At 39.5% G+C, this 16,249-nt stretch overlaps 1 protein-coding gene across 1 annotated transcript; it reads right to left on the reverse strand.

The window, feature by feature from the left end:
* Positions 1-1,129: 1,129 nt before the first annotated feature.
* On the reverse strand, positions 1,130-16,042 carry LOC130550164 (alpha-2-macroglobulin-like; the record flags this gene model as incomplete). Its single annotated transcript, XM_057327564.1, has 23 exons — positions 15,976-16,042; positions 14,739-14,919; positions 14,419-14,569; positions 14,271-14,323; positions 13,998-14,018; positions 13,724-13,892; positions 13,535-13,619; positions 13,318-13,429; positions 13,102-13,226; positions 8,347-8,358; positions 5,369-5,462; positions 5,045-5,212; positions 4,606-4,806; positions 4,296-4,502; positions 3,453-3,602; positions 3,201-3,356; positions 2,889-2,979; positions 2,526-2,778; positions 2,191-2,416; positions 1,987-2,113; positions 1,784-1,905; positions 1,639-1,690; positions 1,130-1,213 (listed from the first exon to the last, which is right to left on the reverse strand). Coding segments are annotated over exons 2-23 (2,833 nt in total), but the record flags the coding sequence as incomplete, so codon positions are not given.
* Positions 16,043-16,249: the final 207 nt, after the last annotated feature.

Consider the following 16,249-nt stretch of genomic DNA (forward strand, 5'->3'; position numbering starts at 1 on the left):
ACAATCTCCTGAACTCCAACTGAATGTCAGAATGGGAAAGAAAGGTGATTTAAGCAATTTTGAGCGTGGCATGGTTGTTGGTGCCAGACGGGCCGGTCTGAGTATTTCACAATCTGCTCAGTTACTGGGATTTTCACGCACAACCATTTCTAGGGTTTACAAAGAATGGTGTGAAAAGGGAAAAACATCCAGTATGCGGCAGTCCTGTGGGCGAAAATGCCTTGTTGATGCTAGAGGTCAGAGGAGAATGGGCCGACTGATTCAAGCTGATAGAAGAGCAACTTTGACTGAAATAACCACTCGTTACAACCGAGGTATGCAGCAAAGCATTTGTGAAGCCACAACACGCACAACCTTGAGGCAGATGGGCTACAACAGCAGAAGACCCCACCGGGTACCACTCATCTCCACTACAAATAGGAAAAAGAGGCTACAATTTGCACGAGCTCACCAAAATTGGACAGTTGAAGACTGGAAAAATGTTGCCTGGTCTGATGAGTCTCGATTTCTGTTGAGACATTCAAATGGTAGAGTCAGAATTTGGCGTAAACAGAATGAGAACATGGATCCATCATGCCTTGTTACCACTGTGCAGGCTGGTGGTGGTGGTGTAATGGTGTGGGGGATGTTTTCTTGGCACACTTTAGGCCCCTTAGTGCCAATTGGGCATCGTTTAAATGCCACGGCCTACCTGAGCATTGTTTCTGACCATGTCCATCCCTTTATGACCACCATGTACCCATCCTCTAATGGCTACTTCCAGCAGGATAATGCACCATGTCACAAAGCTCGAATCATTTCAAATTGGTTTCTTGAACATGACAATGAGTTCACTGTACTAGAATGCAGTTAATATTGAAAGTTTGGTTTGCACACATTGTTGAAATTACTTCTAAAATTCTACTGGAGACAGCTGAATTGCGTCTTTTTCTGAGCAAAAAAACAAAAATTGTAAATACACAGTAATGGTACACAGTAAAATCGCCAGTGTTAAAAAAATGTCAAATTAACACTCACAGTGTATATATAATCCACACTCTCAAAGTGTGGATTATATAAACACTGTGAGAGTTAATTTTTAACTGTTTTTAGCACTGGCGATTTTGCTGTGTATAATTGATTTTTTTACCCAAGACTGAAACAGCAGATCTTGCAGATCCTTCAATTACATTTTTGGGAAATGCCAGTTCTATTTCCTCAATGAGCTTTTGCCCTGTAGAAACAGGAAAGACACATAATAACAATTTTTATAATTTGGAGCACGTTGAAATGTATTAGGCAACTAAACACAGTGTTAACTAATGGCCCAGATAAAATTTACACATTTCTGTGCATTTCTGTACATTTTGAAAAAAAGATTCTTTTATTCTATTGAATAAATTCATACATGGTAAAATGGGTTAAACAGAGCTGACAGTACCACACATTTAATGGAAACTGAAAGTTGACAGTGGTGTCATCCAAAATGTACGTAATAAATATGCAAAATAGAGGAATCTGTAGAATTTGTATAAATGACAAGATTTCATGTTCTGCATGAATCTTTCTATGTTGATGCCCCTCAGCTGCGTTTAGTAATAAAATTCTAAATACCTTGGAAGTGCACAAAAGAGGAAGAAGTAGTAGAAGGACACTTACCCTTAGGGCAAAGGAACCAGCTATGGCTTTGAGTCTTCTCAACTCCTTCAGCCTGTCAGACACATGTTAGTGTGAGCAAAAATCTAAATCATAGCTTCCATGTGTTTGAAACTGTGACGGGTAGCTGGAGAACATTTTTACCTACGTTTACATGAAGGCTTTGTGTGACTGTGTCAATGCGTCCTCTCTCCGGCACGCTCACAATCTCATTGTCACACACAGTCTGTGACTGCTCTGCCTCTGCACTCACTGTAATATTCAACACTCCTTCAATACACAAAACACATCAGAAGAATTACGAAAAATAAATAAACAGAAAAATAAATAATTGATGTGTCTGAAACTGACCAAGAACAGAAGGAGTGAGAATCCATTTAAATGTTTTTCTTCCATTAGCACATAGACAGGATGAATACTGATCATCAGAGGAGGCTTTAAGAGTGAAGTCTGAGGACGGAGCTGGAGTTATTGTAACCTGTCCATGAAAGATGGAGGATTAGTTCAGATCTGATATGACAGAAATGTGACAGAAAATGAATTGAGAAATCTCACCATGATGCACTTGGACAGATAGTTGAAGACGGTGGCCTTCAGCTCAAAGATCTCTCCACGGATGATGGAGTAAGGCAGAGAGAGCTCCAGGAAGAAGGGCTGGAAAACTGTCAGCTGAGCAGGAGGAGCCAGACCCAGACCTTCAGAGGACAGACAGAAGACCTCCGTCTCCCAGGTGGTGATGGTGTCAGGAACCTTCACAGGTACCTGTGTTGATCCTGAGTCCCTAAAGAAAAATTGTTTTTACTCTGAGTCCAATCAACGTTTGAGGAGCGAAGTACAGCTTCCAATTCAAGGGGGTGTACAGTACCTATTTTGACCCATCACACACTCACCCAACCTCAACAAGGTCCCAGATCCAAGTTTCAGGGAAGAATGTGCGAATTGTTTCAATAGGTGGAACTGCATATGGGACTCCTATTCCAACTCCAACTCCTACTCCACCTAATCCCTGTCCAACCATTCCTGGAACTCCGGCAAAAGCTCCTGCTATTCCAAACGCTGGTCTTCCACTTTCTGGTATTCCAACTGCTTGTCCAAAATTCTCAAATGCAACTGGCCATTCTGGCACAAATGCAGAGGGATATCCTGATGGTCTCATAAGATCAGAGTTTGAAATTCGTCAGATAACATCCAATCACATTTTATTTACATCTACTTTGAAAACAGAGAAGGGTAAAAGTAAGTAGATATCTTACCACTATATACTCTTTGATACAATATATCTCTGAGTTTAACACAAGGCGGTATTCTAACAATCAAATTTGTTGCCACCTTCAATCCCATGTTCTTATTCAGACGAATAGGAAAAAGGCAAGAACAAACGTTACTCAAAAAAAGCAAAACATCAACTTCATAGTACTTCAGTCAGTCCTGTTTTCAAAATATTAATTGTTCAGTAGGTATGTTTGCGCATTTTAAGTTTGCAAAATGTTTTGTGTAAGATGTGATGCCACATAGTAGACACAGACTAGTTCCTCAAACAACACACAGACGTTTTTTTTACTCACTCTGAACAACTCATAGACAGAATCTGCTGTATTCTCTGGCACAGACGGGTAAGGTAATATCGGACTATATCTACTTCTTCTGGCTCTAATATTAAGGCATTCTACTGGATCTTCAATGTCATATGGTAAAAATATGTCTGGAAGCATACTGAAGACCTGCAGAAGTTAAGACATCAAGTCTAAGAATACAAGGGGACATTTTGTTCATGACAATTGTAAATAAAGAATAAAAAGGACTGGAAAACAGATTACATTGTCAACGTTTAGACGTTTATTTTTCTCCATGATGAGAACACTCTGATCTACACCAGTGAGGCCACACAGTGAACCAGGCTGAGCTGAAAGCTGAAGAGTGTTTTCTTCACCTGGAATTGCTGTAGCAGGAGAAAACTGTGCAGACACCTGTGACACACAGCAAAAAAATTACCAAAACCAAAAGTATTTTAAGTAAAAGTGATGATAGAGATGAAAGTGAGAAGTATGTTATTGTAGTTTTAGTGTTGCTAAAGGTAGCCAGTATACTCTTAAAAAAGGTGCTTCAAAAAGGATCTTCGATGCCATAGAATAACCTTTTGGTTCCACAAAGAACCTTTAACATATGAAGAGCTATTCTGTTTCACAAAAGGTTCTTTGTGGTGAAAAAAGGTTCTTCAGGTTATAAAAAGTAAGAAAGAGATTCAATGGTTCTTTGTGGAACCAAAAATGGTTCTTCTATGACATCGCTGTAAAAAACCTTTTAAGCACCCTTATATTTAAGAGTGTAATCTGGCTAAATGATTCAGCAGTATGACAGGACTTCCACAGTATGTTTCAAGCCACAAGCTTTTTGTGCAAGAAAATAACAGATAGGTATTAAAAGACATAGCTCTGTTAAAAGCTTAACAATAAAATAATCTGTAAAAAAATACATAGTGTGTAAATGTTCATAAAATAAATGAATGGCAGAAAATGTCTTTAACGGTGTAATAATTGTGCAAACAAATATTAAAGTAGCTTTTACAACACTTGGTATGTGATGGGCCTTTGATATTTGTTTGCCAAACAAACCATACAAACTACTGTCATTAACTGATCATGTGCACTTTGTTGACACACCTTGTTTATAAGACATTTCTCAGTTTGAAAGGTTTTGGAAGCGGCTAGTACAATCTCACTGGGCAGCACACAATACGCGAGAAACTCCATCTTAGGTGCCATCTTGGGATGAATGTGCACCCTAAATGAGACCTCTCCCTCCAATACAGAGTTTGTCACTGTAACTCTTTTATACCCCTGCTGGATTATCTCTCCTCTTGATAAAATCTGACAAAACAAAAATGCAACAATGTGAAAATAAGAACTAAGAAATACATTATTGCTAAACATTTGGGCATAGATGAACTATGGACATTTTTGCTGTACCCACCAGGTATACTATAGTCACAGAACCATCAACAGTGTACTGGACGGTTACTGGAGTCACCACCCCACACTTCAGTGGTTCTGGTAGAGTCTTTATAGTCAGTTGACTCTTTTTTGCCTTGGGTTGTTCTTGGAGTTGTAGTGTTTTTAATACATTTTCAAAATAGAATGGAGGGCCAAACTGATTCTCTGATGTAGTGCTTGCCTGCGAGGAGCAATTTAACATGAGCACAGATCAAACAAACTAGTGAACTGAAACAAATAAATACATAAATATAAGCATTTCCTATAGCAAATGGGTCAATGCATCCTGTTTTTTATCAACGCAGACTGCGAAGTATGATATATGAATATATACAGTAGTTGCAATATATACTGTTTGATACCATCTTTAAATTAAGGTGTTACAGGTTTTGGATAGGTACAGTATATTAAAAGCTCACCAATATGGTAAAAGATGTCTTCACCACAGGAGGTATATCAATTGTGAAATCAGCCATTCCATTAATGTCTGTGATAACTGGGTAAGCTGGAGTCAAAATTAAACTGTTCACAAGAAAATTGACTTTAGACTTAGAAACTGGGGTCCCATTGAAAAGTTCAACCTTAACCTGTTGGAAAAAAGATACTTTCCGTTAAACACATTTTAAGTGATCAAATTCATTTTTAAGTACAATTAAAGAATATATTATTTTTATTGCAATTGTAATTTACAGTATGTTGTTGACTATTTTTATTACAAATACGTATATTTTGAAGAACGTTACCTTTCCCTTTATATAACGTCCATTTTTAAAGTATTCTGGCTCATCAAGAAATGTGATGCTACCAATTGAATAGGATATAGGCACACTTTCACTACTTTCCAGTGAGACGTCTGGAGGACATGCACATAAATTGAGGACACTTTGTCAGACAATCCAATACAGTTGTTCAGTTTTAATTTCAGCGGTTTCATTTCATTCACCTGCACATGCCTAAAATTAAGAGACCATTCCAAATTTTCATTTAATCAACATTTCTAGATGTATTGAGATGCAAAGGCTGCCCTCAGACATAAGGACATCGTGGGACAAGTTCAACATGGCAGAGGGGGACTTGGTTTGGCATCAACCACACCCACATGGCGAAAAGCGACACCAAAGGAACAGCGTCACCTGGTAGTGGAGGAGGTTTGGCGTCAAGAGGAAGCAAGTAGATGCGCCAGAGTGGTCTCCCAAGCCCAGCAAGGCCGTTGGATGAGGTGGGAAGTCATTGAATGGCTCAAAATCACTTGGAGTGAGCTGTGGAGTATGGAAACAAACAGACCTAAGTTTTATCATAAGATCTACATATGATGTGCTGCCCTCACCAACAGTTCTGCATGTTTGGATGCTGTGGACAGCATCCAGCCTACCACCTATGTGCAGCTCCAGCAAACCTTAAACATATTCTTGTGGGTTGTAAGAAGAGCTTGACACCGGGGAGATACACATGGCGCCACAATCAAGTACTAAAGTGCTTGTCTGCAGCAGTAGAGACCAAGAGAGTGGCAGCAAATGCCATCCCCCAAAATGCCCAGGCTAACTCGCTAAAAAGACAAACCTTTATTTGCGAGGGGCAGAAAACGTGGGCCAAGCCCTTAACCTCAGATTCAGATCTGCTGAGTATAGCCAGGGATTGGGAAATGCAAGTTGATTTAAACCACAGACTTACTTTCCCCTTGGAAATCGCAGTGACAAACCTGCAGCCAGACATGGTTCTGTGGTCCAGCTCCAGTAGAACAGTCCTCATAGTTGAGTTGACTGTACCTTGGGAAGAGGCCATTAATGAAGCATTTGAAAGAAAGAATCTCCTGTATGCCAACTTGGCAGCAGAGGCTGAAGATCGGGTATGGACAGCGAAAGTGTTCCCGGTGGAAGTGGGCTGCAGGGGCTTTGTTTCCAATTCCACTACAAGGCTGCTTAAGAAAGTGGGGATCAGAGGACAGGCCCAACGGACGGTAGTCAAAGAACTTCTCACTGTTGCTGAGTGAAGCAGCCACTGGCTGTGGTTGAAACGAAAGGACGCTATATGGGCTGCCAAATGACCACGTAATAAAAAGGTGCTGAGTGTTGGAATATTACGCAATACGGATCCAGGGGCACTGAGCATGCATTAACGGTGCCAGTGGGGCTAGAACAGCCTTAGCCAACGGGGTGGCACGTATGGATGCGACGAGGTTATGTTAATGGTGTTGTAATGTTATGCCATATGGGACCGGGGGCACTGAGCATGCATTAACGGTGCCAGTGGGGCTATAACAGCCTTAGCCAATGGGTTGGCGTGTATGGTTGCGTTGAATTTTGGTAATGTGTTGTAATGTTATGCCATACGGGACCGGGGGGCACTGAGCATGCATTAACGATGCCAGTGGGGCTATAATATCCTTAGCCAACAGGTTGGCGCGTATGGTTGCGTTGATTTTGGTAATGTGTTGGTATGTTATGCCATACGGGACCGGGGGCTCTGAGCACGCATAAACCGTGCGGGTAGTCGTAGCCTAATGGTTAGAGATTCGGACTCGTGACCAGAAGGTTGCCGGTTCGATTCTGCCGGCGGGTAACGACTGAGGAACCCTTGAGCTGCCAGCTGCTCCGGGTGTATGTGCGTTCACGACTTTGCGAAAAGGCACCTTACCAAAAGGCATCTTTCACCTAGGATAATGGATGTGATGAAAGTGGGACACACAACTCATGAGATGTCTCTCTGATAATAGCAAGGAAAGGTAAATATGCTATGTATTTCTATAATCAATCCCACAAACACAGAGGATGCCTACCCGACGAACCCATTGAAAACTCAGACCTCTATTCATATTCTTGACTGATTCCCCCAGTCATGCATAAGGAGTGGGAAATGTCCTATTGGGCAATTCAACAGTGCTGAAATAGTGGGATTATAACACCTAGTCCTATTAAGCGAATCTGACATGTTTCTCCAGTTTTCATTTTCTGCCACTAAATGTAAATAGATTTGGGAGAAATATTGTTAGTAGTTCACAGAATGAAACAAAAATGATCAATTCACCTAAACACTTAATATAAATACAGTGGCAAACTTAGAAAAACAGAAAATAATTTTGAAATGGTCTCTTAATTTTTTCCTCGGCTGTATATATAGTATATAATTCTTATTTCAGTATATTAACCTCAACCTTTTTTTAGCTAAATTTGCTACCTACAAGATAATATACCTACAGTCGTGGCCAAAAGTATTGGCAGTGACATAAATTTTGTGCTTTGCAAAGTTTGCTGCTTCTGTATTTGTCCATGTCTATTGTAACACTTTCGGAGGGAATGAAGGACGATGCCACACACTACTGAAGTTGACTGGGTTTTATTGAAAAGTGAACAGATTAGAGGTGATAATCCAACAGGAGAAATCCGACAGGTGAAACAATCCAAGAAACAGGTAACATCCACGGGAAAGTATACTAACGACAGGTAACATCCACGGGTAAGTAAACAATTACAGGCAATATCCACGGGTAAATAAACAACTACAGGTAACATCCACAGATAAAAATGGTCTGAACTAGTGCAAGACAAAATACAACTAGATTTGACAATGAATACAACAAAACGCATGGTATAAATAGTGTCCAGGGGATGAGGTTCAGGTGTGGGTGCAATCATGGGATGATGAAGACTCCGAAAGTGTTACAGAAGACTTGACCAACACCAATGATGACCACTCCTTCACCTTCACCATCTTCATCACTGACCCCCTTTCGGACCTGGACTTTGATATCACCTCTCCATAGACCCAGCTGATGCAGATATGGCAGGACGGCATGTCTCTGGAGAGGTATGCGGAGGATTTCTTCGAGGCGTGCAGACTGGTGAGTTGGAGCGACCCCGAATTTAACCATTTGTTTCTGCCGGGACTGAATGATGAGCTACTCGCTCTCATTATGCTTCCCGACGCAGATGAATACCCCCTGGAGGACTTTATTAACTGAGTCCTCCAGGTAGTGGGGTGTGAATTCTGCGTCGGGGAAAGTAATGAGTGCGAGTACAGTAGTCATCCGGTCCCGGCCGTAAATGGCGGGGTTGTTTCGGCTCACCCGGGATGTGCGCCTCAATCCTCCGCAGTCCAGCTCTCTGAACACCATGGATCCCACCCCGAACCAGAGACCAGCCAGCCACCATCTCACAGCATGGAGCGATTACCGGACATCACCGCAGACGGAGAGCTTGAGCCCACAGCAACACTGACGCCAGCACACGACTGAGCCTGCGTTCGTCCTGGAGCCTGAGCCCCGAGACCAGTCTGACTAGGTGCGTGAGCTGGCAACACCATCCAACGCCGTGGGAGTTCTGGTGGACTTCGAGGGCTTTGAGGGAAGCCCCGCCACCTACACCCACCACTGAGGGTGAGCAGCAAACGGCCTCTGGACTCTTGGACTGGACAAATGATATAGACTTTTGGCTTCTCCCTTCCCTTCTGGTCCCGCCCAGCTTTTCCACGCCCCCGCTGGATACTGCCCAGCGCTTCCACATCCCCGCTGGTCCCGCCCAGCACTTCCCGTCCAGTGCTTCCACGTCCCCGCTGGTCCCGCCCAGGGCTTAAACTTCCCCGCTGTTCCCTCCCAGCCCTCCCTCAGCAGCCAACTCTCCTTCGCCAGTCCCCAAGGTTAAATGTCCGGTGAAAAGGAGCGGGTGAAACTGGGAGAAAGCGCTGATGCTGGGGGGGGGGCGTGGCTGACAGACGAGAGGGGATGATACATTTATATGGTATACTGGATATCTTAAGTTAGTGTAGCAGAGTGAATCACTTGTGCCTGTGTGGCCAGGTGATTTCACTCATTTTAATTAGTAGACTCGAACTTGGTAGCATATAAGGCGGAGAGCTGTCCACTCGGACATGTGCCAGGGTTCATACCGGCCCTCGGTGACGTCATCTGTGGGCGCCGAAGGTAGGGTATTGTTCATTTTTTAGCCTTCCGTTTCGTGTTTGGAGTGAAAGGAGAAATAATTTTATATTATTGCAATATGCCATCTATTGTCGGCAAGATCCTGGCTGCCCGTTCCCCCTGTTAGGCTAATGCTATGCTGCTGGTTGAGGGACCGCCGTGAATGGTGTGGGCTGCAGCGTTCGCTGCGGTATGTATGTTAGTCCGTTTTTTAATGTTGTTTTCGAGTTTTATAATTAATTATTTTCTTGGTTCATGTCCGGCAGGTTCATGACCATGTAAAAGCAATGTCAATGACCTTTTGGAGTTAGTAGTGATCTGCCGTGACCATGCTACTGTTTTGCCCTGCTGTTTTGCTGCCGTTTACCTTGCTGCTGTGTTGCGTTGCTTCGCTACTTTGTCGCTTGTCTACGGAGCCCATCTGATCACCCCGAGGAGAAAAAAAACAAGACCCGCAAATCCGTGGCCACAGTTTTGTAATTCGTTCCCTCAGTTTAAAAATCTGTACTCACAGATTCTAAAACTGTTCCCACAGTTTACAAATCCGTGCTCTCGGTTTTGTAAACCGTCCCCTTAGTTTTTTAAATCTGTACCCACAAATTCATAATCTGTGCCCACGCTTTCGCAATCCGTTCACACAGTTTTGCAAATTGTAGCCTACTCGCGGAATTGAAGCCTCTGTCAGAACAAGCTCCTACAGGAACATTAACGAATATTGTATATTGTTTTATTTTAGATTATATTATAAATTGTCTTAATGTGTTTACACACGAGCGCGTGGCACATATAAAGCATTAGCCTTAATGCGTTTCACTGGCATAAAGTTGGTTTGACATTAAACTTTCGGTATTCGTGAATTTAGGGACCATCTCTAAAGTTACATACACATTAAAATTCCTTTTTCCAACTTCAAAGCATTTAAAGGGAATGATTTATAGCCACAAAACTAACTGTACAGTGTTCATGTGTGTGTCATGTATTATGCACAACTTTTAGATTGAGTATTAAAATAAACCATCAAATCATATGTACATATTCCTATACGTATATTGAGCTTTAAATAATGGTATATTTGTGTATGAGACCATTATACACATAGGCAGATGTGGGTAGAGTAGCCAAAATCTTTACTCAAGTAAAAGTACAAGTAACTTGAGAAATTGTTACTCAAGTAAAAGTAAAAGTCACTATTTTAAAATTTACTTGAGTAAAAGTAAAAAAGTATGCAATGAAAAAACTACTCAAGTAGCTAGTTACTTAGTTACTTTGTATCTGATTATATAGGCCTACTACATAAAATTAATATTAACGCCAATATTTTAATATTACATTTTAATCAATATTTTTAATTATCATAAGCAGATATAGACAATCATCATAAGCGTGTCTAATTCGCTACAGTAACGCTTCAGTGTTCGACTCCAACGCTCTTTGTGTTCTGCGTGTTCTTAAGATTCGCTCGGGAATGCCCGTAAAAAGAGACGACAACCTTGAAATAAACAACGCGTTTTAAAAAGCATATTTTAAAATGAAGGAACGAAGGAACGTCACGCAATGTAAGTTATGTAACGAAGTAAAAGTACAGATTTTCTATTAGAAATTTACTCAAGTAAGAGTAAAAGTACACATTTTTAATTTGACTTAAAAAGTACATATTTTCCAAAATGTTACTCAAGTAAATGTAACGAAGTAAATGTAGCGCGTTACTACCCACCTCTGCACATAGGAATGTTTGCATACCAGCCTGCTGACTAACTATTGATTTACAATCTGCACAGATAAGACGATCGCACTATTGCAGTTAGCTGAGCACAGGTTACTGTTTAGTCTTTTTATAACGGCGGTTTCAAAACGGAAGCATTGTCATAAGGAGGAAACACAAAGTTTATGACCTGTACTGCAGTGCATTTCATGGTTAAATCCGAAACCAAATTGCCATTAAGTTTGGATATTTTACATTAATTCATTTTAAAAAGGGAGACGGCCAGATATGGAGGACTAAACCTGCAAAAATTATAAATAAATGAATGTATAAATAAATAAATATATAAACGAATAAATGTAATAATATGAAAAAAAAATACAGGAATGAATGGTTTGATAAAACAAAATAATTCGTTTTAGCTATTATTGATCTTAGCTTTAACTTTTCATTTTTTAAATTGATTTATTATTTTTTGTGTCCATTTTTAATTATTTTTAATTATTATTATTTTTTATTTTTAGATTATTTTATTTATCCTTTCCTTTTATTTTTATTGGTTCAGCGTAGATTGAAGCGTTTGTCTGATCGATTACTCTTGAACTTTTGTCATTTATCTCGCCGTCAATCTGTAATAAATCATCAATAAGTGCATCTAATCTGAATGACACACAGTCATTTGATGCATGGTTATCGACTTCATTGGCTAAATGCTGTAACTCTCTAGCTAATTGTGCGCACGCCATAAACGTTATACACGAAGCAAACGATCAGTGAGTGACGTGACGTTAGTCCAAAACAAGTCAAGAGTAATCGATCGAACGCTTCAATCTACGCTGAACCAATAGTAGGCAAGACCAACCCATCTAATTATCATACAAGACACAGAAAAGTAAGAATAAATACAAGAATAAATAAATAAAAGTGGAAATAAATACATGCGATAATAAATAAATATAAAAATAAATAAACGTATAAATAAATAAATGTGATTTGACGGTTTATTTTAATACATATCAATAATCTAAAAGGTGTGCATTCTATCTGACACACACATGAACACTTTACAGTTAGTCAGGGAAGTCATTCCTTTTAAATGCTATTGAGCTTTAAAATTTGTATATTTATGTATGAGCCCATACAGCAGTGAAACACATAGGAATATTTGCATTTGATTTAACTGTTTATTATAATAAATATAAATAATCTAAAAGGTGTGCATTATATCTGACACACATATGAACACTGTACAGTTAGCCTTGTGGGTATAAGTCATTCCCTTTAAATGCCATTGAAGTTGGAAACATGTATTATAATGGGTATGTAACTTTAGAGACGGTCCCTAAATTCACGAATATCGAACGTTTAATGTCAAACCAACTTTATGCCAGTGAAACGCGGCTTTATCCGCGCCACGCATGCGTGTGTAAAGTAAACACATTAAGACAATGTATAATATAATCTAAAATAAAACAGTATACAATATTCACGGTTTTGTAAACTGTGGGAACAGTTTTAGAATTGTGAGTACGGATTTTTAAACTGAGGGAACGAATTACAAAACTGTGGCCACGGATTTGCGGGTCTTGTTTTTTTTTCCTCCGAGGTGTGACCAGACGGGCTCCGAGTTACGAAGTTTTAAAGGCGTTTATTGGCAAAAACATAATGTATAAAGAGTCAATATTTACATTTTGGCCACGACTGTACAATCATTGTACAAATTTACAAACCATTGAAGACCCTTATATTATAAAGTAGGGTCCTGATTTAGGAGTTTATATTTAGAATTATGACATGCATGATACCCTTCAGCTATATAATATTTTCATTTTGACCACGCGAACATTATAACCATCTGTTACATACCTGTCCCCTCCTCGGTAACTGATGCAGTGAATTTAAGAATATTTGGAAACATATACAGATTTGTTCTTTTGACCATGTCAAATATGTTGAACATCTGAGAGACACAGCCAGTCTCGTTTAGCTAGGAAAACATCAACAAGATCAGTTACTTGATAATTACATAAAAAATATTTTGCTATTCACTACTAATACCGTTTTGGGCATGCACTTACCACAGCTGATCTATTAACACAATGTGAAAACCTATCTGCATTTACATAGAAAGGCATGGTAGCGCAGAGACTCATTTTCACTTTACCCAGAACTGGCCGTCCATGGGTATAGCTGGTAAAACATAAACAAAATTCTCACGTCTTTGCATGCAGATCCATCTTTTTGAGGTATTTACTTTCAATATTTGCTTTACATTAAATTTGGGCATGCACTCACCGGCCACACACCCCCAGTGCCACATCCTCTTCGTTTGCTCTCACTGTCTCAGGTTGTTTTATTTTCACTTCGAACTTCGGTAAAACTAAAACATAGGGCAATATTATTTAAATATAAGCAGCATTTGGGGCTTGTTTTATTTTTATATAAAAAACAATGGACTCTCGTACTTGTACTCATATTACTTACCATACTTTTTAACTTGAAACTGTTCTTTAAACGTTGTTTTGTTGGTCTCAACAGACACCTCGTACAAACCAACAGAAGCCTCTGGATTTAGTACGTGAGAAAGTTGCAAAATCTTGCCATGGGTGGCTCTGGCATTAATCCACTGATTAATTCTATTTCCTTTATTGTCCTGTTTGAATTAAGATGCATTAAAGCACAGTTTTAGAAATAATAGGGCTATGTGAGCACAAAATGTATGTGTTAGGGTTAACAAAAAATAAATAATAAAATTTACCTGTATTGCAACAGTATTGTACTGTGGGTGTAAAGTAGTTGACATTAGACGTTTTGCAAAATACATAGACAACATGTTTGCATTTCAACACAAGCTGTTTACTTGGAGGTCTAAGTCTAAAGGATCATTGCTGTTCAAATGTAAATATTTGTTTACACATGGTCAATAAGGCGAGACAAACATGGAATATAACATTTTCTTTAGACAATTATCCACTAAAATATTTCTGAATGTGTTCGATTAAAATTCTGTGTGGTGAAAATGGCAACCTACTTGAGTATCAACTGGTTTAAATTCTGTGTCCATTGTGAAAACTCTGAAATGGACTATAAAATACAGAAAGCAACACTGGGAAATGTAAAAATGCACTGCATGAATGTACAGATGTAGGAGTGTGTACACTGACATCAGGACACATTACCTGTTTGTCCGGGGTTATAGATTTGTTTATCTGTACGAATTATTGTCAGTGGTTTAACGGTTAGAAATTTAACTTTTCTGGTTTCAGTCAGAAGAGTGTTTTTCCCTCGAGCCACCACTTTGATTTCTTGCACTGAATCAAATGTGGGAGCCTGCAAAACACAACATCGTCTGGGAAACTGAATATTGTTTAAACTAAAATCCACTATTGTATTTACAATTCATGTGTTTTTTCAGTTTACAACAATAACATTATAACATTCTTATGTGCATGTCCTGAATCAATAGCCAAGGTCAAGTAGGTATTTAATCATCATAAACCTGAAAGTCAAGGCAGTGATGGAGTTCATGTACGGTTGACATCTGCAGAAGAGTTTGGTTCTGGTCATTGTGAACCAGATCAATAGTGAGCTGCACAGATTCGGTCGGCTGTAGAAGGCTCACACACAGTCTAGCCTGCAAGCCTGATTTTATAAGAGCAGGAAATGTCACCATAAACACCCTACAAAGAAGATATGTAGTTTGTGGAAATGCAAAACAACAACCATTCTATCCCCACTGTGTGAAGTGAACCGTAAACTGCCTAATAATTGTCTTTAAGCAGCTCTGCGAGTACACTTACAAACTTTGACAATACCTGAAAGCACATGCAAAAGAATACAGTCTAGGTTTAAATGTTTTTAGACTCACGGCTTAGATGCTCCATGACAGATGCAAAGTAACAGAATGATTAATATTTCTCGGTGTAACACAAATAAAAACGCCATGATAAGGGATTGTACAAATGTTTAAAACAAACCCTGTGCAGAGCTTAAAGCTTTTTCAAGAGACTGGCTGAACACATGACCTTGGTGATCATTAACGGCTTACTTTCAAGGGATGGTACAATGAAATGTAGTCATTTGCATAGAAATACCAGTGTTGATTATTTCAGGTATGAGTGAAAACATTTTACTAACGGACAGATTTAAAGTATTACAATTTCTAAACATTTTAGGTATCAATGTATTGTTTATATTTTACCAAGTTAAGAAGTACAATTTACCACTGTTTTTGATTTCAGTATATATTTGCTTTTTTAAATTACACTCCATTGTTTTTTCCAATGTATCATTTAATATTAAATGTATCATTACCTTTGATAAAAGACAATTGTGTTCGTCAGAAAATAAGTCCATGATTGCAAATCAACCATGCTTTTAAAATTGCACAAATATTAAAGCAAACTTTCCCTTTATATCGCTCCATTTTGAAACTGCATGTTACTTGCAAAATTATTTTCTATTGTGGTCTGGCAGATGAATCCGATTGTTATAAAAGATGGACAACACATCCCCGATACTTCTGTTGTAGAAAAATGAAGTCAAAATTTCCTAGAAATGGCCACTGAAATAATGCAACGATAATGGGATATCGCCCTCCGAAGGGCACTTTAGAGTGAATACAATCATGGCTGCCATATTGAAAGGTCGTTCCAAACTGAAGAGTTCATAACTAGCCACTTCAAACAGCCCTTTGAAATGAAGGATTTTGAAGGGTACAACTGATGGACACTGACCCCCTGTGATTCTTTGCGTGGGGCACGGGATGACGCAGAACCGCACTTCAAGAAACCTTTATTTGATCCTCTACAACAGTGGTCACCAACCCTGTTCCTGGAGATTGACCGTCCTGCAGACTGCAGCTCCAACCCTGCTTCAGCACACCTGTCTGTAATTATCAAGCAAACCTGAACACCTTGATTAGATAGTTCAGGTGTGTTTGATTGGAGTTAGAGCTGAAATCTTCAGGACGGTCGATCTCCAGGAGCAGGGTTGGTGACCACTGCTCTA

This window comes from Triplophysa rosa, unplaced genomic scaffold, assembly GCF_024868665.1.
Source record: "Triplophysa rosa unplaced genomic scaffold, Trosa_1v2 scaffold24_ERROPOS2984339, whole genome shotgun sequence".
NCBI lineage: Eukaryota > Metazoa > Chordata > Actinopteri > Cypriniformes > Nemacheilidae > Triplophysa > Triplophysa rosa.